This window comes from Puma concolor, chromosome B2, assembly GCF_028749965.1.
Source record: "Puma concolor isolate L17-30 chromosome B2, mPumCon1.1.hap2, whole genome shotgun sequence".
Classification (NCBI taxonomy): Eukaryota; Metazoa; Chordata; class Mammalia; order Carnivora; family Felidae; genus Puma; species Puma concolor.
Genome location: NC_141671.1, coordinates 54789196 through 54816449, shown reverse-complemented (window position 1 = coordinate 54816449; position 27254 = coordinate 54789196). Strand labels below are relative to the sequence as shown.

General features: G+C 37.3%; 1 protein-coding gene across 27 annotated transcripts in view; it reads left to right on the top strand.

Moving 5' to 3' along the window:
* The window catches only part of DST (dystonin), a 502305-nt gene that overhangs the window by 424588 nt on the left and 50463 nt on the right, over positions 1–27254 (top strand). For 23 of the 27 annotated variants that reach the window (XM_086707113.1, XM_086707116.1, XM_086707108.1 and 20 more), the window contains 12 exons: positions 1444–1610; positions 3971–4130; positions 4331–4657; positions 5202–5286; positions 6499–6740; positions 7640–7846; positions 17724–17843; positions 18040–18147; positions 20167–20385; positions 24289–24492; positions 25682–25913; positions 26808–27034. In XM_086707113.1, coding sequence (XP_086563239.1) covers positions 1444–1610; positions 3971–4130; positions 4331–4657; positions 5202–5286; positions 6499–6740; positions 7640–7846; positions 17724–17843; positions 18040–18147; positions 20167–20385; positions 24289–24492; positions 25682–25913; positions 26808–27034 — 2298 coding nt within the window. The remainder of the gene's footprint in view (positions 1–1443; positions 1611–3970; positions 4131–4330; positions 4658–5201; positions 5287–6498; positions 6741–7639; positions 7847–17723; positions 17844–18039; positions 18148–20166; positions 20386–24288; positions 24493–25681; positions 25914–26807; positions 27035–27254) is intronic. The other 4 variants (XM_086707136.1, XM_086707120.1, XM_086707124.1 and 1 more) reach the window with 1 other exon arrangement.

The following is a 27254-nucleotide window of genomic DNA, read 5'->3' as shown; positions in this document are numbered from 1 at the left end:
GGACTCTAGTATGTTGGGAATTAACCTATTAGAAATAGGTTTGGAGATAAGGATTAAAGAAACATAAACGTAAAAAATGATTTTTAAATAGTATGTAATTCATAATATGTAATAAAGTAATAAAGAATAAGAATGTAATAAAGTAATAAGGATGTATAATATTATATATGGCAATATAATTGCTACCATTCACTATTTAATTTAAACCTTTGTTATTCTCCCAAAGTTAATGAACTATGTTTAACCAACAAGACCTATATGTGGATTTTGCTTTCTTAATTGCTAGAGGCTTTGCTATTAAAGTTTATCAGAAGTAATCCACTTAATGAGTTCTCTCTACTGCATCAATCACCTGTGGTTCGTTGATTTTCTAATGACTCTAACCTGTGTCAAGAGAGTTTGCGTTTCTTCCTCTTCTTTTTAAACATGTTGGTTCCTCTTAACCACCTGATTTGGCGGTCTCAAAGTGAAAGGGAGAGGGTGCTGTCTTAGCTTGTTACCTCTAGGTAACTGTACATTTCTTTAATCCTTAATTATCCATCAAGGTCAGAATAAGGAATCAGTGAAGTATTTAGCGTTTTACGTTCCTGTGACTTCCTCACTGCTCTTGACCAGTGCCTATGCATAGCACTTGCTCATGAAATAATTGTTTTGATTAGATGAGAGCAAAGTAATCCTGGGTTCTGGCCACTTCTTTCAAACATTCCATTCTGAGTTTTTTGAAATGCTTCTTAGAATTAAATTGCATTTTTTTTTCTGCCTCTAAATCCTGAAATACTAGTCTTATTTAGCCAGCTTTGGGGGATTTCTGACTTGTTCCATTCCCCGTTCATTTTGGACATGATACTTGAAGTCTCTTTTTTAGTTTCTATCCTAATGAAGGATTGTAGGAGCTAGTCCCACCTAGTAAAGGGAGGCCAGAGTCTCTAGATTTAGCATCACTGGCTTGTGAAGTTGGTCTGAGTCTCAACTTCCCTCTCTATAATGATTTAACATGGGGAGAGGTTTTGAAAACAGTAATGATTTATAATATCTTAAGCTTGTCTCAAAAGGACATGATTGTTGAATGTTTAAGGTATTCCGATTTCTTTACAGTAATGGGAATTTTGTGCTTTCTGTGCAGTGGACTTATACTGAAGCAGCACCTTCTACCCTATTATTTTATATTAAAAATTAATAGTGAATGGCTTAGCGGGCTTATCAATATTAGTTTTATCTGCTATGAAAAGCCTCCGTCACAATGTCTGACACAATAGTAATGAATCACTAAACAAAATGAGCCATTTTTAAAATCCTACTTCTTTTTATGTGAATCTATACAGAATATGTATTTTGTCACATATCAAAAGTACTTAGACTGTGTTTTCCATTCCGATAACACAATTATTTCTTTGTCCCTCCCGCCTCCCCTTTTGCTTCTGGTATTTAATGTTCTATGTCAAGCTTCTCCAAAGATTGCTGGATGACCGCAAATCGACTGTGGAGGTAATCAAACGTGAAGGAGAAAAAATTGCTGCAACAGCAGAACCTGCAGACAAAGCAAAGATTCTGAAGCAGCTGAGTCTCTTGGACAGTAGATGGGAGGCATTGCTTAACAAAGCTGAAACACGGTAACTTACATACTTCCGGTCTTTTGAAGAAGTAGCAAAGTCGTTAATTACTGATGTTTTGCATTTTGATGCTGCTTTTCTTCAAACTGTCATTTCCCTATGTTTATCATGTATGTGAACAGGTAGCAAGGGCTGTGGTGCCGCTCTCCTCCCTCCTCCCTTGGTAAGGTCTTGTAGTCACCAGATACATCTCAACACTTGGTTTTATAAAAATAATTCCCTCAGGAGTAATTCATTTATTTATTAATAACGCAGTTACTGCCTGCCCACTGTGCATCAGGCATAGAGCTAGGCCTTGGGCTTTAGAGGTGAGCTGGACAGATCATTTCTGTCCTCAGGGTACAGTCAGTGTTTTATAGCCATTGAAAACTAATGACAAATGTGATATTTCAGAGCAAAAATATAGAGTGCTATGGAAGCATGTAATGGGCTTTTGCACTCATCATGTTTCTTGGTTACATTTTTTTTTTTTCATTCTCCGTGTTGGGATCACATTGACCTATGTTGAGTAGTAGCTACACTGGAGTGTAACCACAGCCACATAGACTGGGTGGGTTGAAACTAGACGAACCACTGAACAGAATGATTATCTCCATAAATTGCTACCTTCTTTGGAACTACAATGCTGAAGAGAAGAGGATTTGTCTAATCTTGAATACTGGAGTAGAATTAATTATAGTTTATAGTTGTATGACCGTAGAATGAGATGCTCCTAAGGAGGCTAAAAGCTTCATGTCCTTTAGTCTCATTTCGGGAGATTATTCCATTTGTGGAATTACCAGGACATTGTACCCTGACTGCCATGAGAGATACTCTCAGTACTTTTTAAAAATAAATGAATTAATGAAATGAATTAATGTCTAGATCCCTGCTTTACTACCACAATGGCTTTCTTTTCCTAAACCTTCCTCACAGTGGTATTAAATAGAAGGATAGTGGTCATATTATGATTTATATGCTGATTAATAAAGTCACTCACAATTTAAATCACAGTAAACTAAATATGGTCACAAAATAGTTTATTTTCACTGATTCTAGATGATTGGATATTTGAATTTAGAAAAAAAGAATGTGGAGGATCTGGGTAGCTGAGTTGGTTGAGCGTCCAATTCTTGATTTCGGCTCAGGTCATGATCCCAGAGTCATGGGATTGAGCCCTGCATGGGGCTCTGTGCTGAGCATGGAGCCTGCTGGAGATATCTCTCTCTCTCTCTCTGTCTCTCTCTCTCTCTCTCCCTCTTACATGCTTACATGTGTGTGTTCTCTGTCTCTAAAATAAAATTTTTAAAAAAGGAAAAAAAAATTTTAGTAATAATTTAGAAGTCAAAAATAATTCTATTCATTTTTTTAAAGATCAAATATGTTTCATCTGAAAGTTTTAAGAGATATATAAATGTGTAGTTTATGATATACACAGAAATTATATTCAGTAGCATGTGCCAATTTTCCAGAATTCTCTTGGTCTCCATAGAAAGCAAATTTCTTAAATCATGCAATTCCCTAAGAATTATGCATGATAAAAAGTTATGACAACCACTCTTGGTCCCAGGATCTGGTACTGAGTCAGGTACTCTGTATAGAGACGGGCACAATCTCTTGCCCTCGGTAAAAACTGAGGGTGGCAGAAGGTAGGTTTTCAGTTACATGGTACCATTTTAACTGAAGAACTAATGTGTTTTTTAAGAGCATTTCAAACTATATAAAAGTGTATTCAAATAAGTAAAAGTCTAAAGAAATCCTTTTTCGTGATATTTTAATCCATAAAATATTAAGTGTTGCTTTTGGGAAATATACCTGACACTGTACTTTTTTTTTTGGCGGGGGTTGGGAGGGAATAGACCCGACACACTACTTTAGAAGGAGTCACTATTCATTCCACTATGGGGGGAGCTACAGATGGTCTTCAAAATTTGAATCCAATTTTGACCAGTTGATTAAGGAAGTCACAGTAACTGGTGCTCTGATTGAAGTTAATTAATATATAACACACTTTAAACAGAGGCTTGGCACAGCATATGTGTTCAATAAGTTTTTTTTTTATTGTCATCATTGTCATTATTGCTGCTATTGTTATTATGACATTACTATTATTATTATTATTACATAGCTATTATTGTAACCAGATTTCTTAAGAGTTTCATAAGATTTAGCTGCTTGGGATTGGCCTGTGCTTCACCTTTAATTTTATTTAATGGGATAGCTATTTTAGCATGTGCTTTAAATGTGACAGATCTTAATTTTAACCTTAGTTGTTTTCCACAAAAAAAATGTTTAGAATGCAGGAGCTTGAGTAAAGAAGTTTGTTGACTATTTCACACATTCTTCATCCCTAAATGACCTTTATCTTGGCACATTTATAGGAATCGTCAGTTGGAAGGTATCTCAGTGGTAGCACAGCAATTTCATGAAACCCTAGAACCATTGAATGAGTGGCTTACAACCATAGAAAAGAAGCTGGCGAACTGTGAGCCCATAGGAACCCAAGCGTCTAAACTTGAGGAACAAATTGCACAGCACAAAGTAAGATAACCATTGCACGTTAGTAAGATTCAGTTTTCCATTTCCTTTGTGGTTTTATGTCATAAATTTGAGTTATGTACTGTTGTGTTATGCATAATTGTAAACTAAGCCCATTTCAAATGTCATTCTTTCATTTGATTTATGTTTTCATTTTTATTTGTCCATCCTTTTTGTTTCTCTTTTCTTAAACTTTATTTTAGGCCTTAGAAGATGACATCATCAATCACAATAAACATTTACACCAGGCTGTTAGCATTGGCCAATCCTTAAAGGTTTTGAGCTCCAGGGAGGATAAAGATACGGTGCAAAGTAAACTAGACTCCTCTCAAGTGTGGTACATTGAGATTCAAGAGAAAAGTCACAGCAGGTCTGAGCTCCTCCAGCAGGCCTTATGTAATGCTAAGATTTTTGGGGAAGATGAAGTTGAGCTGATGAATTGGCTGAATGAAGTGCATGACAAACTGAGCAAGCTCTCAGTCCAGGATTACAGCCCTGAGGGGTTATGGAAGCAGCAGTCTGAACTTCGGGTATTTTTATTTCTTTTTTCTTTTCTTTTCTTTTCTTTTCTTTTCTTTTCTTTTCTTTTCTTTTCTTTTCTTTTCTTTTCTTGTTTTTTCATTTCACTTGTCATTATTTTCTAAGTCTTTCTCATTTCTGGATTATTTTATGTTCTTATGATTTAGGGGAATTGCTATACCCAAAAAAAGACTTTGCCTGTATATACAGTTTACTTCTAATGGAGTCACTTTAAAAAGAGATTGAATTTATCCAATAGCCAGATTCCCCCCTTTCCTTTGCTATTTTATTGTTGTACATGAAGACTCATAATTAACAGGTAGTCCAGTATCTTCACAAAGTCTGTTTTCTGAAAAGGAGAGAGCGTGTGAATTAGGGTAGATGAACATGGGCCATGGTGGTTTAAAGAGAAGGCGAAAATAAGGGAACAGGGATTAATAGTTGAAAATGGGAGGTGTCTACTTAAATCTCTATGAAACACAGAGTTCTCTAAGATTAACCAAAGCTAACTGTGATTTTTTTCCCCCCAACATAAAAACCGTACCTGTGTCTTAGGTTCTGCAAGAGGACATCCTACTCAGAAAACAAAATGTAGATCAGGCATTACTAAATGGTTTAGAACTACTGAAACAAACAACAGGTGAGAATCTTTCAAATCAGATCATCATGCAATTAGCATTTTTGCATTGCTTTCTAGATATTTTAGGGATAAGAGAAAAACAAAATCCTTTATAATTCTGAGGCCACTCCAAGACTTCATTCTGCAGAATTCTTTGAAGACTGATCCAAGGGGGTTTTGGGATATGAGCTCACTTTTTTTCTCATGATCTCACTTGAGTTCCTAATGGAAGTTGTGTGTATTACTCATAGCACATAGCAGGGTTACATTCATTTTCCACTTGCGGGAGGCTGTTGTTCTGCATGAGTACGCAGGTTGTAGACCAGTTTTTAAAATTTTAAGATAGTTTGCGTTCAGTGACAGATTCTCTGGCTATACACACACTTCATTTCTCCATGCTTACACTTACTAAGAAAACAGATACAGACTAATTCGTTTTAGTAATTCCTTTGGCCACAGGAAAGTTTCACTGTACCTGTGTCCAGTTAGCATCTGTATTGAAGTATGGGCCAGTAACATTCATTGTGAGTTGCGAGGGGTTCACTATAGTATCTAGAACCTTGAATCAGGAGTCTGAAGCCCAGGATGCAATTTCTCTGGGTGTCTGAAAATGAGGTAAAGGAGAGCGAGGACCTACTGGAATAGTGCAGATGAGTTTATTATTTTTAATATATACACATTCACATCCCATACACATGTACCACGTACACACATGCGCACACATTTGCACACATACATATGCATATGCCAGACGTTGGTCTAAACGCTTTGCAACTATAAACTTGTTGAATTTCTATCACAACTTTATGAGGTAGATTCTTTCATCCCTGTGTAATAATGAGTAAACCAAGGGCACAAAGAGGTTAAGGATCTTATGCATGGTAACAAGTGGCAAAGTCAGTGTTGGAACCCAAGCAGTTTTTAGCTCCTGTGCTTGAAGTCTGAAAACGCCATATAGTTAGTTGTGAAGGTGGTGCTTTCCCATAACTGCAGGGACTGTAGCCCTTTCTGGTTTTATATTGGCATTTTCAGAGCTGTTTAGATTTGCCAGAAATCCCGGGAAGGATTAAAACCTAGAAAAAGGCTTCTCTTGGGTCAGATCATCTTTGGAAAAATGTCTCTCCTCCCTCCCTTCCCTGAGAAAATCTCATCAGTGTACAATAATACCTGAAGAAACCCTCCCTCTAGCTTTTCTTTGCTTTCTCGAGATATAACACGCCTTTGAAATTTTAGGTGATGAAGTTTTAATCATTCAAGATAAATTGGAAGCCATTAAAGCAAGGTACAAAGACATTACTAAACTAAGCACGGATGTAGCCAAGACCTTGGAGCAGGCACTGCAGCTTGCCAGGCGCCTGCACTCCACACGTGAAGAGCTCTGCACCTGGCTGGACAAAGTGGAGGTGGAATTACTTTCATACGAAACTCAGGTTCTGACGGGAGAAGCAGCAAGCCAAGCCCAAGCGAGACAAAAAGTAGGCTTTTATTTACGCATTTTGGATCTGTTTGTTACCGTTTAGGGTGATAGTCTCGTGTCGTTACTAATATGCTGAAGGATGCCTTGATGGGGACCCAATAGAAATTGGCAGGAGATCAATTGTGTAACACTTCGTAGAGCCCAGAGATGAAAGCCCTGCATTTATATTTTGTTTCCAGAGTCTTATGGTTGGGAGTATAATTTATTACACAAGAGACAGAATGATGAAAACAGAAAGAAAAAAAAAAGTCATTGTTTCAGAGATACACATAATTTGCTTAGAACAACAATATTTATGTAAGATAGATGCGTAGCATGAGGTAGCTTTTCTACTTATATTGCAGAAGTGGTATTCTGTCATGCTGTTTTCTTTTCAGAGATAGCCTCTGTTTTATCATCCCTGAAGTATGATCACATGTGGGTGGAAAGGAGCCGGGGAGGTCAGGCTCACTGAGCCTGTAATGATTCAACAGGGATGATTTAAAGCCACTACGTTCTCATTTTGAGGGTCACTTAGTTCTGGCTTGGACTTTACTCTTTATTTTACTTTCCTAGTACCTGATTACTTAGAGGTTACCAGAAAGCAAAGAATAATACATGTGAACCTGCTTGGTTTTGTTTCCCAAATTTTAAACATTTATATTAAAGTTCAAAGATAAAATCTTTGCCGTGTTGACAAATGAATTGTTCTTTGGAACTCCTCAGGAAACACTTTTCCTTTTTACAAAATAGCTCTAAATAACAAAGGTTTCTAGAACTTAACTGAAACTCAGGGACCAATGCCTGGCATAATTGACCTGCAAAGGATGTTAGCCCCGAGGACAGTTAAAGGAAAAGCCTGTTCTAACTCTTAAGCATTACCCACAGATTTGTATCTTTCCTGAATTCTGTTTTCAGGAACTGAAAAAGGAAGCTAAGGACAGCAAAGCCTTATTGGACTCCCTTAACGAAGTGAGCAGTGCTTTACTGGAGTTGGTACCCTGGAGGGCGAGGGAAGGACTGGAAAAAATGGTGGCCGAGGACAATGACCGCTACCGATTAGTGAGCGACACCATCACTCAAAAGGTGGAGGAGATCGATGCGGCCATTCTGAGATCACAGCAGGTAGGGACAAGCGGTTTGTTGTCTAGGCAATAAATTTCCCCCAGTGGTTCTCAGAGCCTTTACCTGAACAAAGATTTCTATTAATAGTGTTTCCATTCATTTGTTATGCTTCAAAAATGAAAGGAGGGATTTGAAAAGATTTTGGGTTACTTCGACATCTGAGTGCGAGGCAGGGCAAGGCTAATCTGTACATTGTTAACAGCCATCTGCCTCATTGTAGCCCAGATTTATACCCTTACCAAATCGGTCACTGGGAAGATCAGCCCTGCTTTCCAAACAAAGTTCTTTTCGCTTACATATATGTGAATTGCTAATGCTAATTTTATGCCTTGGCTAAGTCTAATCTGTATGTGAGTAAATATTTTGAGTTATCACATAAGTCCACACTGACTATTCATTTACATACAGCAATGGCAAAGAGAGGCTGTGTTCTTTCTAAAAAGGAAACAGTCGTGTTGGTGATGTGTTTTTTCTGAACTGAAGCGGGGGGTGGGGGCGGCGGGAAGGGTTGTTTCTGACCTGTCTGTGACTCATGCAGAGTTTAGAGTTCCAGAGAGGTTTGTAGGCACCCAGCCCTCACCACAGCTCCCTCAGAAAACTCTAGGTGATGAGTGGGGTCCTGGAAATAGAAATTTATAATATGTGTTTTGATGAACTTTTATTGACTATCTCGGACTATTTACATTAAGTCATCAGACTCTTACTGCAGACCTTCTGTGACAGGATTAGTGTTCTATTGCAGGGTACTTCAGAGCAGAGCTCTGGAAGGCACATAACTAAGCCTTTACTAATACATGCTGAACACCAGAGCCACAAACCAAGCAGATTGTGTGGGAGCATCCAAAATTAATTTTCTAAGGTTGCTGTAAAAGTGTAATTTATATAGTTCTATATTATAATTTATGTGGCATAATGCCTCACTCCTCATTTCAGGGCCATGCTCTAGAATCACAAAAGCTGATGAAATACAATGATAGCGGAAGGCCTGCCTTAGAAATTTTTGTGAGGGAGAGCATTCATGCCTGAGGAATGTATTTGCATGACTTCAGTTCTCAAAGTTCGGCACAATCTGTATGCCTCATTATTACAGGAGGATAAATGCATTTATCTGTGAAGTTTATTCAACTGTATGAAAACACTGGATTTTTTTCCCCAAAACTTATATTCCACATTTCAGAATTGGCACTGAAGGTTTCCCTAAATAGCAAGACTACTATTCTGTACTCTTGGAGTACGATTTTTCTTGAGAGGTTGACTGTGGGTGGTTAGTTCAGTGAAATAAGAGCATAAAAAGGGCAAGATGACAGGTTGAGCTTGTATTTTTTTAAATGTTTATTTAGTTTTGAGAGACTGTGAGTGGAGGAGGGGCAGAAAGAGAGAGACACAGTCATTATAGAAAATTTTAAGATTTTCTGAAAGAATACAGGAAAAACTCATGGAAGAAATAGTGTGTAAATAATATGATCTCTATCCTTCCAGTCTTCCTTCTGAGAGAGGAAGACCTAGTGTCTTACTACCAATAAGTCATACAGCTAATGCTAATGCCACTGATATTTTCTGGTTGTTCACATGTTTCTAAACTCATAATTTTCAAGTTTATAAAGGAGCTAATTTATGACTGAAGTCATTTCATAACTTTGCTCACTTATAAATATTTGGAATTAGCACCAGAGTACAGTTTGGCACTAAAATATTTGTTTTCTGTTTTCACAATAATAATTCGTCTCTGCAGTATAGAAGAGATGGTGCAAAAATATCTGGAGACTCGGCTGTTAGCCACACATTTTGTACTGTTTTAAGGTGTATAAACAGACCAAGCACCATTCTGTGTCTCTTCTCCATCTAAAACAATGGACGTGATCTGACCTCCGTCCCATCTTTTTAGACATACCTATAGTCACATACAATTTGTTTTATTAACAGCTACTCCTTTCCAGGTCCCTACCTTCAACATACCCACACCCACACCCACAAGTTGACAGGGTAGGACGTATGTCTTGAACACGAAGTGGTAATTTTTACATTTATAGATTTGATGCTTTGTTTCCTAATAACCTGGCTAAATTAGATTTTAAATAACTGAATGTTTTGTTTCCAAGTAAATTTCTATTAAGATGTTTCACCTTTTGCCCGGCATTAAGGCTGTTTGTATACAGATCTACCTCCTGTATAATGTTATAACCTGCTTTTTGGAATTCAAGAAAAGCATAGGGACTTTGTGAGTCAGGTCACTGTTGCAGAGTATATTGGCTTCCAAACATCGATGGGAAAGATGTCTAGGAGTGCCTGGGTGGCTCAGTCAATTAAGCAACTGACTTTTGATCTCAGCTTGGGTCTTGATCTCAGGGTCGTGAGTTTAAGCCCCGTGTTGGAGCCCACTTAAAAAAAAAAAAAAGAAAAAAAAAGATATCCAAGAAAACATAGAAAAGAATTAGTTTGAAAAGGACAGGGAAGGGGCGCCTGGGTGGCTCAGTCGGTTAAGCGGCCGACTTCAGCTCAGGTCACGATCTCGCGGTCCGTGAGTTCGAGCCCCGCGTCGGGCTCTGGGCTGATGGCTCAGAGCCTGGAGCCTGTTTCCGATTCTGTGTCTCCCTCTCTCTCTGCCCCTCCCCCGTTCATGCTCTGTCTCTCTCTGTCTCAAAAATAAATAAAATGTTAAAAAAAAAAAATTAAAAAAAAAAAAAAAGAAAAGGACAGGGAAGGGAGCATGCAGATGTCTAGTAACTGGCATGACTTTGTAACCACCCTGTTTAAACATAGTTTTTAGAAAAGTTCTGATTTGATGTGGTTAGATTTTTTATGGTTATCCTATATGATAGTAACAGTTTTGAGAATATGTGTCACTGAATTTTGAAATCATGGAGGCCTATGACAGAACCCTTTATAAATTTGAGTAGTAGTTATTGCTGTTTGAAAAATCATCAAACTGCCTCTATTATGGACAAATGAGTGAGGACTATATGCATCTGACTCTACAGATTGGCAAGCATTGACATTCTGAAGAGAGTATGCTTTTTTATAAGAATTAGGCCCATTCATTACTTTTAGGAAATACCCGAGGAGAACAAGGCAGCTTTAGTAAACAGTGATGGTGAGCTTTATAAACAAAACGAAACAGGTCTCTCCTTCTCACAATACATGCCATCATCTGAGTTAGAAACTGTACATATTTTTGCCTGTTAAACCTGCACGAAGTAGCATCTTTTTGTTGCTTTCTTTTTGTTGCTTTCTTTCTCTAATTGCAAATTGAACCAAATGAGCAATGTGGAAATAGGGGGAGGCACTTTCGCTTAAAAGATGTGCAGACTTATAGCCTGAATTCACACCATTGTGATTGTTTTAACCTCAGAGAAGTTCATTGTCCTTTGCCTCATATTAATATGCACAATTGTCAGAAGTTGCTAAAATGTGTGTATTTCACGGGGTCTGGGAATCCCAGACACTCTTCAACAGTTCTAATTGCTTGGCTTGAGTGGCCATAATGACCCTTTTATATTAAAGGCACGTAGGTTGGTGATTTGGGTGCAATTAAAATAAGCAACTCATCAGGTCATTAGGAATCAGCCTTGGAAAAAAAATAACACCTGTTTGTTTCTTTTAAAGAACTAGTAGGAAACCTCCCCCACGGAAGTGAGATTAGTTTAGACCCTTCAGGTGTTGGGGGTGGGAAACTATGGGCTGTGTTATGAATAATGCAAAGCAAAATGGAAGGAAATGCTAATCAAGGAAAAGTGATAAGATCCTCAGCCGGGGGAAGGGAGTAAAAGGATGTCCTTGAAGTTAAAGTTCACTTACCATTTTGCCTTTCGTAAGCCTCTATTTCCACTTAAAAGAAACCCTCTAGATAAACACAAAAGTAGTTTGTCAGAGACTGGAGAAATGTTTAAGAAGTTAAAACCTACTATTTATTGACGGTTGTGGCATATGAGCCATTTTTGGTGAAATTGCATGCATATTTTGAGTTCACGAAGCCCGAACTGTATACGAGCACCAGTGATAGGGCAACTAGCAATGCAGTCTCTGCGGTCAGACCACCTTGGTTTGAGTCTCAGCTCCAACAGTTACTAGCTGGGTAAGCCCTGGTAAGTCAGGTAACTTTTCTCTACCTCAGTTTTCTCAACTGTAAATGGAGTAGATGGTAATACCCAGATGATGCAGTTGTTGTCAGGATTAGAGAAGATACTGCATGTGAAGCGCTTAGTGTGTTCAGTAAAATGCTGGCCATTATTGTTTTAGAGCGTTTTTCAGGAATCGAGATAGCCAATTAAAATGTCTTTCACTATTAGGGTCCCTGGCTGGCTCAGTTGGTGGAGTGTGCGACTCAATCTCAGAGTTCTGAGTTTGAGCCCCACGTTGGGTGTAGAGATTACTTAAAAAATAAAATCTTTAGGGGTGCCTGGGTGGCTCAGTTAAGCACCCGACTTTGGCTTAGGTCATGATCTCATGGTTCGTGGATTTAAGCCCCACATGGAGCTCTGTGTTGACAGCTCAGAGCCTGGAGCCTGCTTCGGATTCTGTGTCTCCTCTCTCTCTGCCCCTCCTCTGCTTGTGCTCTGTCTCTCTCTGTTTCTCAAAAATAAATAAACATTAAAAAAATTGTTTTAAATAAATAAAATCTTAAATGTCTTTCACAGTCTTGTTGGAAATTTCTGAAATACTGGTTCTACTATAATAAGAGTTATAGTAGGTCAGTGGTTAGATTCCACTGATAAAACCTAGTAGAATATTTCCTAGAATGCAATTATGGATGGTAATATTATCTACAATTTATTTGAAGTCAATTTCTGCTACTTGAGTGAGCAGTAAACAAGTTTATTAAAATTTGGTCTAATAAACTGGTTCTCCATATTGTTCACATTGTAAAATAAGCAGCCTTTATGGTCTATTAGAAATGTACACATATAGTCATTCGAAAGTTTATAGGTGTAAATAAAATGCCTTGCTTCCCTGTAAATTGCTTAATGAAGACCCTGGGGCTATTCCATTTGTTGCTAAACAATAAATATTTGCTAATTTAATTTAAAAAATCTCAAAAGACAGGAGGGAAATTTCTGCTTGCAGTCTTGTTTTCTTTTAGCAGAGCAAATATTTGCCTTGGTTGAAGACACAGTGTTTTAGTTTCAGCTTTCCATTTTGGCAACTTAGATGGTATCCCCATACTATTTTTCACTGGATTCTTTTTTTTTTTTTTTAAGAGAAAGAGAAATAGATTTAAACTAATATTAACACTAACAGGCTGACTTTATTTACTAGGACTGTCATATAAGTGCTGAAAATTGCCTGATCACAAACAAGCGGGGTGGTTTGTCACTTTGTTTTTTCAGGGACCAGTAGAGGAAAAAAGTCATTACTGTTAAATTTGATTCAGATATCTTGCAGCACTTGCACTCAGGTACAAAGGCCTGGACTGTTCTGCCCAGTTTCACATTCGTTAAGGGAATCACATAATAAAGTTTTACCTTGAAGTTTCATTGTATATATCTTGAAAGTGAATAATCTAACTATGAAGGTTCTTCTACTTGTTTTTCATGAGGATTTCTTTTTTCTACATTGAAGCTCCTGAATTAGTTGAAATTTTTTCCTTTCCTTTTCTTTTTTTTTAAATTTTACTTTTAAGTAATCTCTACCCCCAACATGGGGCTCAAACTCGAAACCCCGAGATCAAGAGGCACACGGTCCACTGACTGAGGTAGCTAGCCAGGTGCCTCGAAATGTTTTGTTTTGTTTTGTTTTCTTTTCTTTTCTTTTCTTTTTCACATTGGTGAATAATTGCTAATGAGTAGTTCCGTTTGAAACTAACATCATAAAAATTACTGAACCAGATTGATACAATTTTTCATATGGTCTTTCATATGGATTCTTTTCTGGAAGCCACATTGTTCTGGTTTGTCCCAGTAGCAGAAAAAGTAACAAATCAATGAAAAAAAACATTTATTAACACTACTGTCTGCAAACCAGGAGCCTTTTCAATAAGTTTTATGAAAAATGTGGCTTCGCTAAAAAAATAATGTATAAAGTTATGGGAAATACAGGAAAAATGAGTAATTCTGTTTGAATGTATAAATGTACACACAGTCATTTTAGAAATACTGCCCTTATAAAGGAGCTCACCCCAGTCTGTGGACTAAAACTCTGAATTTCTGTCTGGAACAAGTTCAGCATATCATTGGTCCTCTTAAATGTGTGACACTTGAAGGATAGCCCAATGTGGCAAATGTGTTCCAATCTGCTGTTCAGACACTATGTTAGTCTTAAAGCAGCCTGATTTTGCATCGTGTTTGTTTGTTTGTTTGTTTTGGTAGGTATTGGTTTCTATCAGATATTATTCAGGCAGCAGTTTAGAGGTTAAGGAAAGGTCTGTTAAGCCCTATCTCCTCCTTCACATCCTTATGCAATTGAGTTTTTTTTTTTTTTTTTTTTTTTTTACACCTCTATTGTATTCCTGGCTGGGACCCATTATTTACATGATTACTAAATTTTTCTTCTATCTGAACCATTGACTAAAAGAAACTGACCTGCAAATAGCGTCAGTATTTATTTACTCATTCATTATTTGGCAAAGGTGAAAACAAGTGGGTTCATGATATATAGGAAAAAACTATAATAATTTATAATATTATTAAGTATTTTTCACTTCTATAATTTGTTATTCTTTCTTTGTGAGATTGAAAGTGTAACATTACTCTTAATCAGTGCTATTCAAGTCTGTGCCAGGTTACTGCTGGCAGATTATTTCCTTATAATTAAGGGAAGTCCACTGATAAGCTTGGAAAATATTATTTAAAAATAAATTGTACCCCATGGTGATGAGGGTACAGAAAAACTTTCCTTGTGGCTGTATATCCTACCTGAAGGGCAGTTTGGCAGTATATCATCTAAAAGGAAAATGTGAACTGGAGCTCACACAGAGGTTATCCACACAGATCTTTTGTTGTTGTTGTTTTTAATTAACTTTTATTAAGATACTTGTAGATTCACATGCAATTGTAAGAAATAAGATAGAGACAGTCACATTGTACCCTTTACCCATTTTCCCCGGTGGTGACGTTTTGCAAAAGTATAGTACAGTATCACAGGCAGGATGTTGATGTCGATGCAGTCAGATACAGAATATTTCATCACCGTAGGACTACCTCATATCTCCCTTTTATAGCCTCCCACCTCTGCTCCCTCCTTAACTCCTGGCAACCAGAAGTTATTTCTGCATTTCTGTAATTTTATCATTGTTTAAAATATGAGGGTTTTTTTTTTTTTCTACAATCTCTTTCTCTTCTCCTTCTGAGACTCCAACAACAGGAATGTTAGATCTTGTATTATAGTTCCACAGGTCCCTGAGGCTCTATTGATTTTTTTTTTCCTCCAGTCTGTTTTCTATTATTCAGCTTGGGTAATTTCTGTTGTTGTGTATTTTGCTTCACTGATTCTTTCCTCTGTGCCCTTCATTGATCTCATCCTCTGACCTTATTTGTTATTATATATTTAAGTTCTAAAATTTCCATTTGGTTCTTTATATATCCTCTTTCTTTGCTGAGGATTTTTGTTGCTAAGGCCTTCTGATTTTTCACATTCATTTCAGTGGTGTTTAAAATTGCTCATTAAAGCATTTTTATCATTGTTCCTTGAAAATTTTTGTCAGACTGTACTAACATTTCTGTCATCTAGGTATCGGCATCCATTGATGATCTTTCTTTAGTTCAATTGGAGGCCTTGGTTCTTGCTGCTAACTTAGGAGTTTTGGGTCGTAATTAAACTTTCCGTTTGGACTGGCCTCCTCAGGCACCACTCTGGCAGAAGAAGCTGGGGGTACTGCCAGGTGCAAACAGAGGTCTACGTTCCCCACTCAGCCTCTCGTGACACCTGACAGGGGTGCTCCTCATCTCTGCCGGCTGGGAGTGGGGATTAGACCGCCAGCTGTCAGAGCAGTCTTTTCCAGCAGCTCAGTGAAGGTGGCTGCGTTAACCACAGAGCCGTGATGAAAACCCTGACTCCACTAGGCCTTCTCTGAACCACCCCGGAGGAGATAGGGAGAGGCAATTCATGACTGCTTGTGGGGGCTCCCCACATGATCTCCACTGATACTGTGGGCAGGAGCTTTGTTACTGGCCAGTGGCAGCAAAAGTTGCATCTCCCTATTTGGCCTTCTCTGACATCACCCTGGCAACAGTGCCAGCACCTTGATATGTAGGCTCATGAAAGCGAAAATGTAGGCCTTCCTTGGCATGAGTGTGGGTGAGACCACAGCCTTTTTTCCTGTGGAGTCTAGACAGAGTGGTTATTGTTTAAAAGTTCTGTGTCTGGCTAGGATGCCCCTTTCCTGGTCATCTGGCTGAGGGGGCAGACTTCTCTTGGGGTTTTGTCTGTGCCTCTTGGTGTTTCCAGGTTCCATTTTCTCCAGTGTCCAGTCTAGGACGTGTGAGGCAAGAAGAAAACCCAGAGAAGTCACCACTGTGTTGTTCCCCGGGCGCCAAGGTCCACAGCAGTTGTGCTTTCTTTTGTCTCCTTTCACAGTCTTATGTGTGTTTCGTATGTAACGTGGGCGTGTATATAACGCCCGGGGATTTGTAGGTGTGCTTACGAGGAACAGGGAAAGCACATCTCCGTCTGTTTGGTCCTAGAAGGCATCAGGTTCTGTCTCATGCAAGGTAATGAAGAAGTTCGTGCTCTTTGACTTGGTAGTTAACTTCTAGGAATCTACCCTGAAGAACTAATTGAAGATGCCAGCAGAGATTTATATTTATTACAGGTCTGTTTATATAATAGCAAAAAATGCAGTGTGCCTAAATGAAAATATCCACGTATGCTAGAATACAATGATGTTATTTAAAATTCACATTTCTGGGGCGCCTGGGTGGCGCAGTCGGTTAAGCGTCCGGCTTCAGCCAGGTCACGATCTCGCGGTCCGTGAGTTCGAGCCCCGCGTCGGGCTCTGGGCTGATGGCCCAGAGCCTGGAGCCTGCTTCCGATTCTGTGTCTCCCTCTCTCTCTGCCCCTCCCCCGTTCATGCTCTGTCTCTCTCTGTCCCAAAAATAAATAAACGTTGAAAAAAAAAATTAAAAAAAAAAATAAAATTCACATTTCAAAGAATATGACATAGGAAATGTTCATAATAAATGAAAGAGCAGGATATGAAACTGTTTATACAGTATTATCCCAGACTTTTATAAATCTTTTTCAACTTGTGGAATAAAATTCACTAAAATACCAACAGTATTAACTCCAGGTTTTAATTTTCTTCTGTATATTTTTCTGTACTTTATGAATTTCTACCATGAATTATTGTTAAGATCAGGAAAATAAAACCTCATAAAATATTTAAGAAAGCTCTTGGAAGTGAATTATTAAATGAGATATAAAAAATTTTACATGAGACATTTGCAGGTATACTCTACATACACAATCATACTTTGCACATACATTTATACACACATAGTATGGTAAATAAATGGGAATATTTCATGAGTTTTGCTAGGAATCTTCTATGTCAGTAGCGGAGTGCTGTCTGCATATCATATGGATTAAAGTGATGAATGCAGCGATTGAAAGATGATACCCACTTTCTTAGCTGTTTAATTTGGATAGTACTCTTTCGGAGGAAATTCTTATAACAACCAAAAAGAAGGTAACAGACTTAGCTGTCCCAGAATAATTAATGCCATGTTACGGATTCAATGTGTTTTAAGAGCGTGTGTTTAATTATTCTGTGGGAACTTCTCCTTTATAACTTGAGTGATTACCATGAATTATTTCAGGATGCCATAAAGAGATAAGCTCAAATTTTCCACTTGTGTAATTAGGATATTTTAAAAAATCTTAGGTAGGTATTTTTCTGGCACCAGTTACAGGAACTTACTGACCTAATTATTCATCTTCTGTTTAGTTTGACCAAGCAGCTGATGCTGAATTATCCTGGATTACTGAAACCGAAAAGAAATTGATGTCTCTGGGTGACATCAGGCTTGAGCAAGACCAGACCTCTGCTCAGCTGCAGCTTCAAAAGGTGAAGAAGTACATTTCCAGTTATATCAAAATTGCTTGTTAACGTGCTCCAATCTAGAACGTGGGATTGCATGATTTACTTTACAAAACCCTTGTAGTGTAACTTGGTATTTTTAACTACTTTGCCTGATTGTTTTCATTTTAGTCACACAGCCTCTCTCTCTCTCTCTCTTTATCTTTATTCTGGTAAATCACAGAAATTCACCATGGAGATTTTGAGACACAAGGATATTATTGATGAGCTTGTGAAATCTGGACATAAAATCATGACCACATGCAGTGAAGAGGAAAAGCAATCAATGAAGGTATGATCTTGTCTGTGTGGCTGCTGCTGAGACCCTCAAATAAATGGCATGCATTGAGTGCTCAGTCCTAGAGCAGCACATTTTCTTTATCCACAGCTGCCATTTGGACATCTGAATCATGAGATTTAAATAAGGCATTTTTTCAAACTTACAGAGTAAAAGTAAAAGGGATATTCCTTAAGGGAATCACCCTGGGGACACTTTTTTTAATAGACACTAAAGCTATTAAAATTTGCATCCTTGAATAACTGGCACACGTTAAACATTCAGTTAATGTTAGCTGTATTATTGCCATTATTATTGGTATAAATTATCACTCTATATGTCACCTGTTGTCTGTATGCTTCAAAATATATGGTTCTCTTTAATGCTGAAATCCATTCTGTATAAAATTTTGGTAAGCTGTACAGGAAAAAAATGAGCTGAATAATTAAGAAAGCATCTGGTTTCTAGACTTCTAATGATCCTTTAAATTGATGGAAAACCAGTCACAAGTAAAAATGTTTAGTTCAATTCACATTCAGACATCTCAGCAGACTAAAGAAATTAATGTATACTAATGCTTCTGATAGGAAACTATCCCATAGCAAAAAAAAAAAAATATGCAAATGTCTATGCCTAAGATTACTCTTTAAATAGTATGCATTGGTTTCAAGGTGTACCGTGGACAAAGTAATAGAATGTAACTGTATATTGATACTACTTTTATTTATTCTGGCAATTTACTTATTTATAATTTAATCTTCCCTTTATTATTTTTATAAAGACTGACATGAAAAATAGAGATCATCATGAAATATTTTCTGTGTCATTCTGTGGTTTATTAGATTCCTGTTGTGCTTTATCTTCTGCTATTAGTTTATGATGTAAATTTATACCGTAATCTAGATCACTATGATCACCCCATAAAATACAGTGTATAGTATAATGTTCTACTCTGATTCTAATATATGCAATTAATTTTGCTAGCAATTCCTCTTATAACTTCACTTGTGAGAGGGAGTCTTTACTTTTGGCCAGAAAGTAATGTTAATGTCGCTAGACTCGTATGAGACTTGTTTTCTAGCCCAGAAAGCCTATAAGACCTAGAAGGATAGTTGAAGAATTTGGCTTATTATGTTTGGAGAGCTCATTGTCTTTTTCATAAAAACCTGAGTCTGTTTATTTATTCATATTTTGGGTTTTGTCACCTAATATTTCTGACGGGGGGAGGAGGGGTGCTTGTTCTCTGTCATTAAATCCCATGATTTTTGATGATAATATAAAAACCTGTTGTGTGGATATATCTTGATCTCCAGTTGTACTTTTATGGTTCCACATTTTTGCTATTTTTTACATATATATGTGAAAGTTTTTTTTGTTGTGGTAAGATACAACATTAGCATAGAAGGGATTATTATTCAGCCTTAAAAAGGAAGGAAATCGTGCCTTGTGCAAAAATATGGATGAACCTGAAGGATCTTTATTTTTCTTTTTAAGATTTTATTTTTAAGTAATCTCTACATTCAACTCTAGGCTCCAACTTAAAACCCCGAGATGAGGAGTCAGATGCTATACTGACCAAGCCAGCGAGGAGCCCCCAAAGGGTCTTTTTAAATTTAAAATGAATGTTTATACATAGAAATAGTTACAATCTAAATACGTTTTAAAATTTTTAATTAATTTATTTATTATTGAGAGAGAGCAAGAGCATGAGCATGTGAGCAGGGGAGGAGCAGAGAGAGGGAAAGACAGAATCCCAAGCAGGCTGCACACTGTTAGCACAGAGCCTGATGCAGGGCTCCATCTCACGAACTGGGAGATTATGACCTGAGCCGAAGTCAAGAGTTGGATGATTAACCAACTGAGCCACCCAGGCGCCCCTAATCTAAATAGGTTTTAATGATTTTTTTCGTTTAACATACATCTGTGAGTGCCTGCTTTGCACTAAGCATATAGTGCTAGAAAAAACATTCTGGAATATATGTGCTGTTTGGCCTGTTTAGCCAGCTAAGCACATTTCATTATCTTATTTTCTAGAAAAAACTCGACAAGGTGTTGAAGAACTATGATGCCATCTGCCAGGTAAACTCAGAGAGGTATCTACAGCTAGAACGAGCACAGTCCCTGGTTAACCAGTTCTGGGAAACATATGAAGAACTTTGGCCATGGCTGACAGAAACACAAAGAATCATCTCTCAGCTTCCTGCCCCAGCCCTCGAATATGAAACTCTAAGACAACAGCAGGAAGAGCACCGGGTAAGCTGGGGATTAAAGAGAATGTTGTATTCCCCATTGAAAGAGAACCACGATGGTTATGCTGTTTTTCTAGTATATGTGCTGCCAAAGTGAGCCATGGGATGGTGTTTTTTTTTTTTTTGTTTTTTGTTTTTTTTTTTTTTAATTTTTTTTTTCAACGTTTATTTATTTTTTTGGGGACAGAGAGAGACAGAGCATGAACGGGGGAGGGGCAGAGAGAGAGGGAGACACAGAATCGGAAACAGGCTCCAGGCTCCAAGCCATCAGCCCAGAGCCTGACGCGGGGCTCGAACTCACGGACCGCGAGATCGTGACCTGGCTGAAGTCGGACGCTTAACCACTGCGCCACCCAGGCGCCCCGGGATGGTGTTTTTTAAATGCAGTTAGATGTTTTACATTATTTTGCGGGGTTTTAGCAATATTGTATTCTGGTCTGCACAGTTGCTTACCTCATATTGCTCACCTGTTTTCCAGGGTTACAGTGAGAAAGACTCATGTGGGGAGGCCACATTGTGTATGTCATTAATTACATCCCAGCTTTCCTAGAATAGTATGAAGTATAAGCCATCCTGGTGCAAAAGCAAAGTGCTCATTTTTAAATGTTAGCGAAATAAGCTTTTTGAAGTACTTTGAATTGATGCATGTTGAATTGCTTTTAATTTACATATGTCGACTAAGTTTTATACTTAATATGTATTGGTTGGAGACATCTAGAATATAAGCAAATAGTAGAAATACATCAAAGTGGCATCATACAGACAAGGCCATTGAGCTTGGAGGAAATTGACAAAATGACAGCGTGTCAAAACACAAATAATGTAAAAGCTAAGTCAGTGAGAAGGGAGAATGCTAAAGGTGCAAAGACAAGTTGTTTCCCCATTTTTTTTTTAACCTTATGTGCATGGAACTCTTTTGATATTTGTTTTTGCTCCTATAAGCGTATACGATTAAGCTAGAGAGTATATTTACATCTACAAATATATCATGTTTTAAACATAAATAAAATGGCATTATGAAGCCCTCATTTCAGCAGCTACTTAAATATTAACATGGCTTAAAATTTTGCAAGGGTTTGAATGAGAGAGAGGGTTCAAGACTGTCAGAAAAGCTCTGGAGTTGTTGCTGTCATGGATGTGTGAACCTAGTTGCTGTCTCCCAGATCTATACAAGATGTACTCGGAGATTAATCATGTGTGTGTGCAAGTGCGTGCATGTGTGTGCGCGCGCACACAGGAAGAGTTTAACTCAGTGGTGTATTACATCATTGTTTGAAGAATGTGCCACCCTTATTTTGTTTGTTTACTTTTTTAATGTACTGGCACTGAAGAATATCCCTAAGCGTTTGTTTAGAAGGGCTTTAGTCAACACTTTAATGCAAAATGGAAATTTTAAGTTCTATCTAAAGCAGCAGGAGAAAGACCTAGAAATTATGTAGAATTGAATTTAATTGTGGTATAAATGTGGTATTCATGGCAGAAATGATGCCTATCCACTGAATAAGTTTTAATATAAAATGTTAACGTGGATTTCTTCAATTCTGAGGTGAGATTTGAGCAGCTGTGTTTCTGTCATAACATCAAATAATGGAATGAGATTATTATTGAATTATTACTGAATTTCAAAGTGGAATTAATTTTCTCTTTTTAGCATAATCTTTCAGCTCTCAAATGTACAGTTTTATGTATAAAGGAACTACAAAACTTTGTAGCTGAGTCTTCAAATTATTCAACTAAATTATTCATAATATTTACAGCCTTGTAGAACAGCCTTTCTTCTGCAGCTCCACAACCTTATCCTCTGCTGTATTTGTTTGGGAAGATCTTCTAGTTCATTCTGATCAGGAATGAAAAATGGCTCCAAGAACCAGTTATTGTATGGTAGATACATTGAGGTCACACTCATTATCTCCATCGTGACTCGACCCTTATGACAGTATGTTGCCAAGAATCATTTTGTTACATATGAGGCAGAAGACATCACCCATTGGGCCCTTTCTCCACACACACACCCAAGTAGGCATCTGGTAGTACCAGATGTTTAAAAAAGGAATGGTCTGAAAAAGGGTCATCTCAGTACTTCCCAAACTAAGGAGTTTCACAGTGGTGTTACACAAATGAGATCCACCTACATGCTAGGCAACTGGGGACATCTCAGCAGAGATCTCTCATTTTACCTGAGAGTCTCTTGATAACTCAGAGTGTAAACTTGATTTACCAACATGCCTTGTAGAGTACTGAAACCAGAACATGTGTAACACATTGCTTTTTTGTGAGATTGTTTATTAGCTGTTACTACCATTATTACCTCCATTCCTTAAGGCAGCATGAATAGATGATCTCATAATATGAAACAAAAATAAGAAAATCTCAGCCTGGACCACTCAGGAGCTAGATCACAGACATCCTTATGAGCAGCATGTTAGATTAGGACCAACCCCTTCTTTTTCTTTTAACGGAATTTATGTCTATTTAGCTGTTTTTTAAGAGTTTGGAGACCATATTCAGAAAAACTTCAAAAATAGCATTGTATTCAAAAATACATCATTGTAAATTTTAAAAAATAAAAAATAAAATTAAAAATAAAATGAAGGATTTAAACCTTGAAAAAAAGACATCATTGTTAATGATATGCCAATTTCCTTAATAATTTTCAAAATAATTTATATGACTGATTTTAGTGAGCACTTTCAATAAGTATCTAGATATGTGGCTATCTTGGCGATTCTTCTTGATGAATGATAGAAATTAAAATGTTTACAGGAGAAGATTGGTAGCTTTTCTCTAGACTGTCTTTCCTGAATATAATTTCTCTCAGAGAAGTTTTTGTTAGGGGCTAGGTAGCAAATAATTTGGAGATAAACCTTCTGGTGAGGACAAGAAGCTTCTGATTAAGGATCCTGATCACTACTGTGGTACATATGGAAGGCTCCTCAATGCTGCAGGGAGGCTAGCCTAAGAGAGACCTGGAAGCAAAGATGGATGTAGCTTTGGATCCGGTCCATGAACCACTGCTCAGTGGAGGCTCTGGGTTCTATGGAGTATAGATATTCTAGATTTATTTGTCTTCCTAGAAGGAATGGGGCTCCATTACACACCCACTTATTGGCATAAATATCATTGTATCTCTTGATTAGATGACATTATGCAAGATATTTCATGTGTCATATATTTTTCTTTAAACACACCTTACCAATAATGCTCAGTATACAGACATGTCTGATAGATTGATTACCCTGTAGCCTTTAACGTTTTAAAATACAGATGGATTTATTCATATGTGTATATTATAGGTATCACATATATACATATAATGGAGTCATACTTAGGTATATGTAATGTAACCTATATATACACATTTTATATTGGTTTAAATATATACATAACTACAATGCCTTATGGCCTTATATCATCTTAACTTTTTCTCTTGTCATTATGTCTGTCTTCTGCTGAACTTCTTTCCTTTTCTTTCCTTCCCTTCCTTACTCCCTTTTAAAGAATTTTTGCATATATCATGAGTGTACAGAAAGGGACACCGAGAGTTATGGCTTAATCTCTATAGGTTGGGGACATAGTGAGTTCATAATTCTTTATGTAATATGACCCTTGTCAGAGTGTGTACTGCTCTTGATAGGAAATGCATAATGAACTGGGATTCATTATTTCACTCAACGAGCAGTTTTGTACGTACCCTTAAAGAGACTTTGACGTGACCAGACTATTGTTTATTCTTTGTGTCAGGGGCATCTCTTGCTGGCAAGGAGCAGTATGAGCCGTCCTGTGTTAAATGCCTTGTGATGGGAAGGGTGTTTGGAGTTTCTTGCCAGCTGGATGCATTGGGCATGTAGACAGCTGTAATATGGAAGTGTGACCCTGAGATACTGAGAAGCTGTTTGGTTTGTTATAGCAACTGCGAGAGTTGATAGCCGAACACAAGCCTCATATAGATAAGATGAACAAAACTGGGCCACAGTTACTGGAATTGAGCCCAGGGGAAGGCTTTTCTATCCAAGAGAAGTACGTGGCAGCTGACACCCTTTACAGTCAAATTAAAGAAGATGTCAAAAAGCGAGCCGTGGCATTGGATGAAGCTATTTCTCAATCTACTCAGGTAATCATTTATACCAGAAATATGACTGAGTTCGTTTAAATGGCAGAGCATGGAAAAACATTTTCTTGGATCTCCTGATTAAATTTGAACCAGAATTATTTCACTACATTAAATCTGAGTACTGATGTTTTTGCCTCTCAAAAGGGGTATTTGCTCAGTCCAATCCTTATATTTCTCTCTGCCTGCTTGCAGATACAATACAAAATAATTTTCAATGCCTTAAAAAACATACAACTGACATCACTGTTCAAATACTTAATTAAGTGTCCATCTAAAGTAGAATGGAATATTTGCCACTGGGAGAGCTAAAAGAAAAGTGCTATTATCATTATTAATGAGACACTCCCATGAAGGCAATAAGAAGAAAGACTGTGTAGACTGAATTAGAAGGAAACAATATAGAGTTGGAAATTCATGTTTTTCTTTTTTTGAAAATACCTGTTTTCAAGAAGTTGAATTGGAAATTACCTACAGATTTTCCATCTGCACAGTTGGGCTTTTGTTATTATATACACTGACAGTGGAGTGGGCCATTTTTCGTAATCCTGAATGATGATTCTTGTAAAACTGAGGAGAGTGTAAAATCCATGACTGAACAAGGTTTTATGACTTTGCTTTATTGCCCATGGTACCTTTGCAAACAAAACTTTAAAATTCTTTCATGAATCTGATTATGTGTTTGACCATGAATGGAGCTCAGACTTCTGTTCTGTCAGGGAGGTTTTTGTTTGGTCTCATTTTTTAACATTTTTCAATTCAGAAAATTTAGAACTTAAGAAATTCATGTATTCTAATAAAAAATGTTCTTGAATCTTACATTTAATAATATAACGTTTTTAGGATGTCAAAATAATGAGTATAGATGAATAAAACAGTTTTGATAGAAAAACACAGAGCTTATTGGGCTTAATTTTTAAAATTAATTTGAATTGTGATAAAATGAGGCAACAGGTAAAATGCTGATGTCAGCTAGTCCAATTATATATTAACCTATGCTGTTTCTTTCTTTTTTTAAGTATACTGTTTCTTAACGAATACACTCATTTGGGTAGATATGTTAACAAAGTAGCTGAGATTTAATTCTTGATTGTGACATTAACTATATGGGTTTTTTTTTGTTTTCATTTAAATATGACATTTGATATCACAGGTCTTTTCCCCATAAATGACCCCTTTGATTCACTTCTAGTTCCACGACAAGATAGACCAGATCCTTGAGAGCCTGGAACGCATCGTGGAGCGTTTGAGGCAGCCGCCTTCGATCTCAGCTGAGGTAGAGAAGATTAAGGAGCAGATCAGTGAGAATAAGAATGTGTCAGTAGACATGGAGAAGCTACAACCATTGTATGAAACACTTAAAAAGCGGGGAGAGGAAATGATTGCGAGATCTGAGGGCACTGACAAAGACATATCTGCCAAAGGTAATAATTTCAGAATAAGGAAACAACTGAACTTTACCTTTAAAATAATTCTAAATAATTCTAAACATTTAGAATTGTCCTGGTGTTTACGGACGGTCCAATTGCATAACAAAATGCCAGAGTTTAGAAAAGGTACTACCATTGCGGTTGAAGAGCTATGTACAAAAATCCCTTGTTAATGTTTTTCTGTGTTACAAAGTGTGCTTTTGCATAATGATGCAAAAGCCATGTGTTCTTTGGGACTTCTAAACCAGTTTTTTAAAGCATGATGCTAAGGGACAAATCTAGGTTTTGTTTTTGTTTTTTTTTCTCATTACTAATTACACACTACTTTTTATAATGCGTACAACAGACTGGGTATCCTGTAGCCACAGAAATGGCAACCACGACCTTAGCCAGCCATCTTAAAGATAAGAGCTGGGGGTCAAAAGGAAGAGTACATACATGGATTAGTGGAAGTTTATAAGGTTACTCTAGAAACAAGCCCAAAATACATATCCTACATTGTTATATTCCTGAGACTGAACAGACATCAGTATTTTTGATTTGGAGAGCTTAAGTGGTTATTTCATTTTCTTTGGAATGAAGGTCAGCCTTGGTGAACTTCAAACTTGGTAAACTTAGGTCTGGTCTGAGCTCACTTACCCTTGAGTGTCTACTTTTGTCAGAAAGAGCCTTGGTTCAGGAGGAGTAGGATACCCTGAGAGCTTGCATTTGTCTAGAATATGCTATATTGGGCCTAGTGATACTCACTAGACTGTGGTCAACTAAAATTGGGTCCAGTTTTAGATACTTAGCAAATTGAATCACTGTTTCTGTGTAAACTAAAACATTCTGCTTTATTGCTTAAATGAGGCTAACATATTGCCTTTTTGATACTATTTTGTGCCATAGCTGTTCAGGATAAGCTTGACCAAATGGTTTTCATTTGGGAGAACATACACACACTTGTGGAAGAAAGGGAAGCCAAACTACTGGATGTAATGGAATTAGCAGAGAAGTTCTGGTGTGATCACATGTCATTGGTCGTAACCACTAAAGACACACAAGATTTCATCCGGGATCTGGAGGATCCTGGAATTGATCCCTCAGTAGTAAAACAGCAGCAAGAAGCAGCAGAGGTAAGCAGAAAATCTCCTTTAAAGTAAAAAAAAAAAAAAAGTAAGTTGTAATGAAACCTGGATTCCCTTGGTAAATATTTGGAAGTACTCTATTACAGTTTATATTTGGTTCCAAAAGTAGAATGCATAGTGATATAATAAGAAATAGATTATACCCACATATTTCACTGAGAGAGTATGTATTTTTAAAGTTTCCCTTCATCTCAACTCCTCCTGCCTT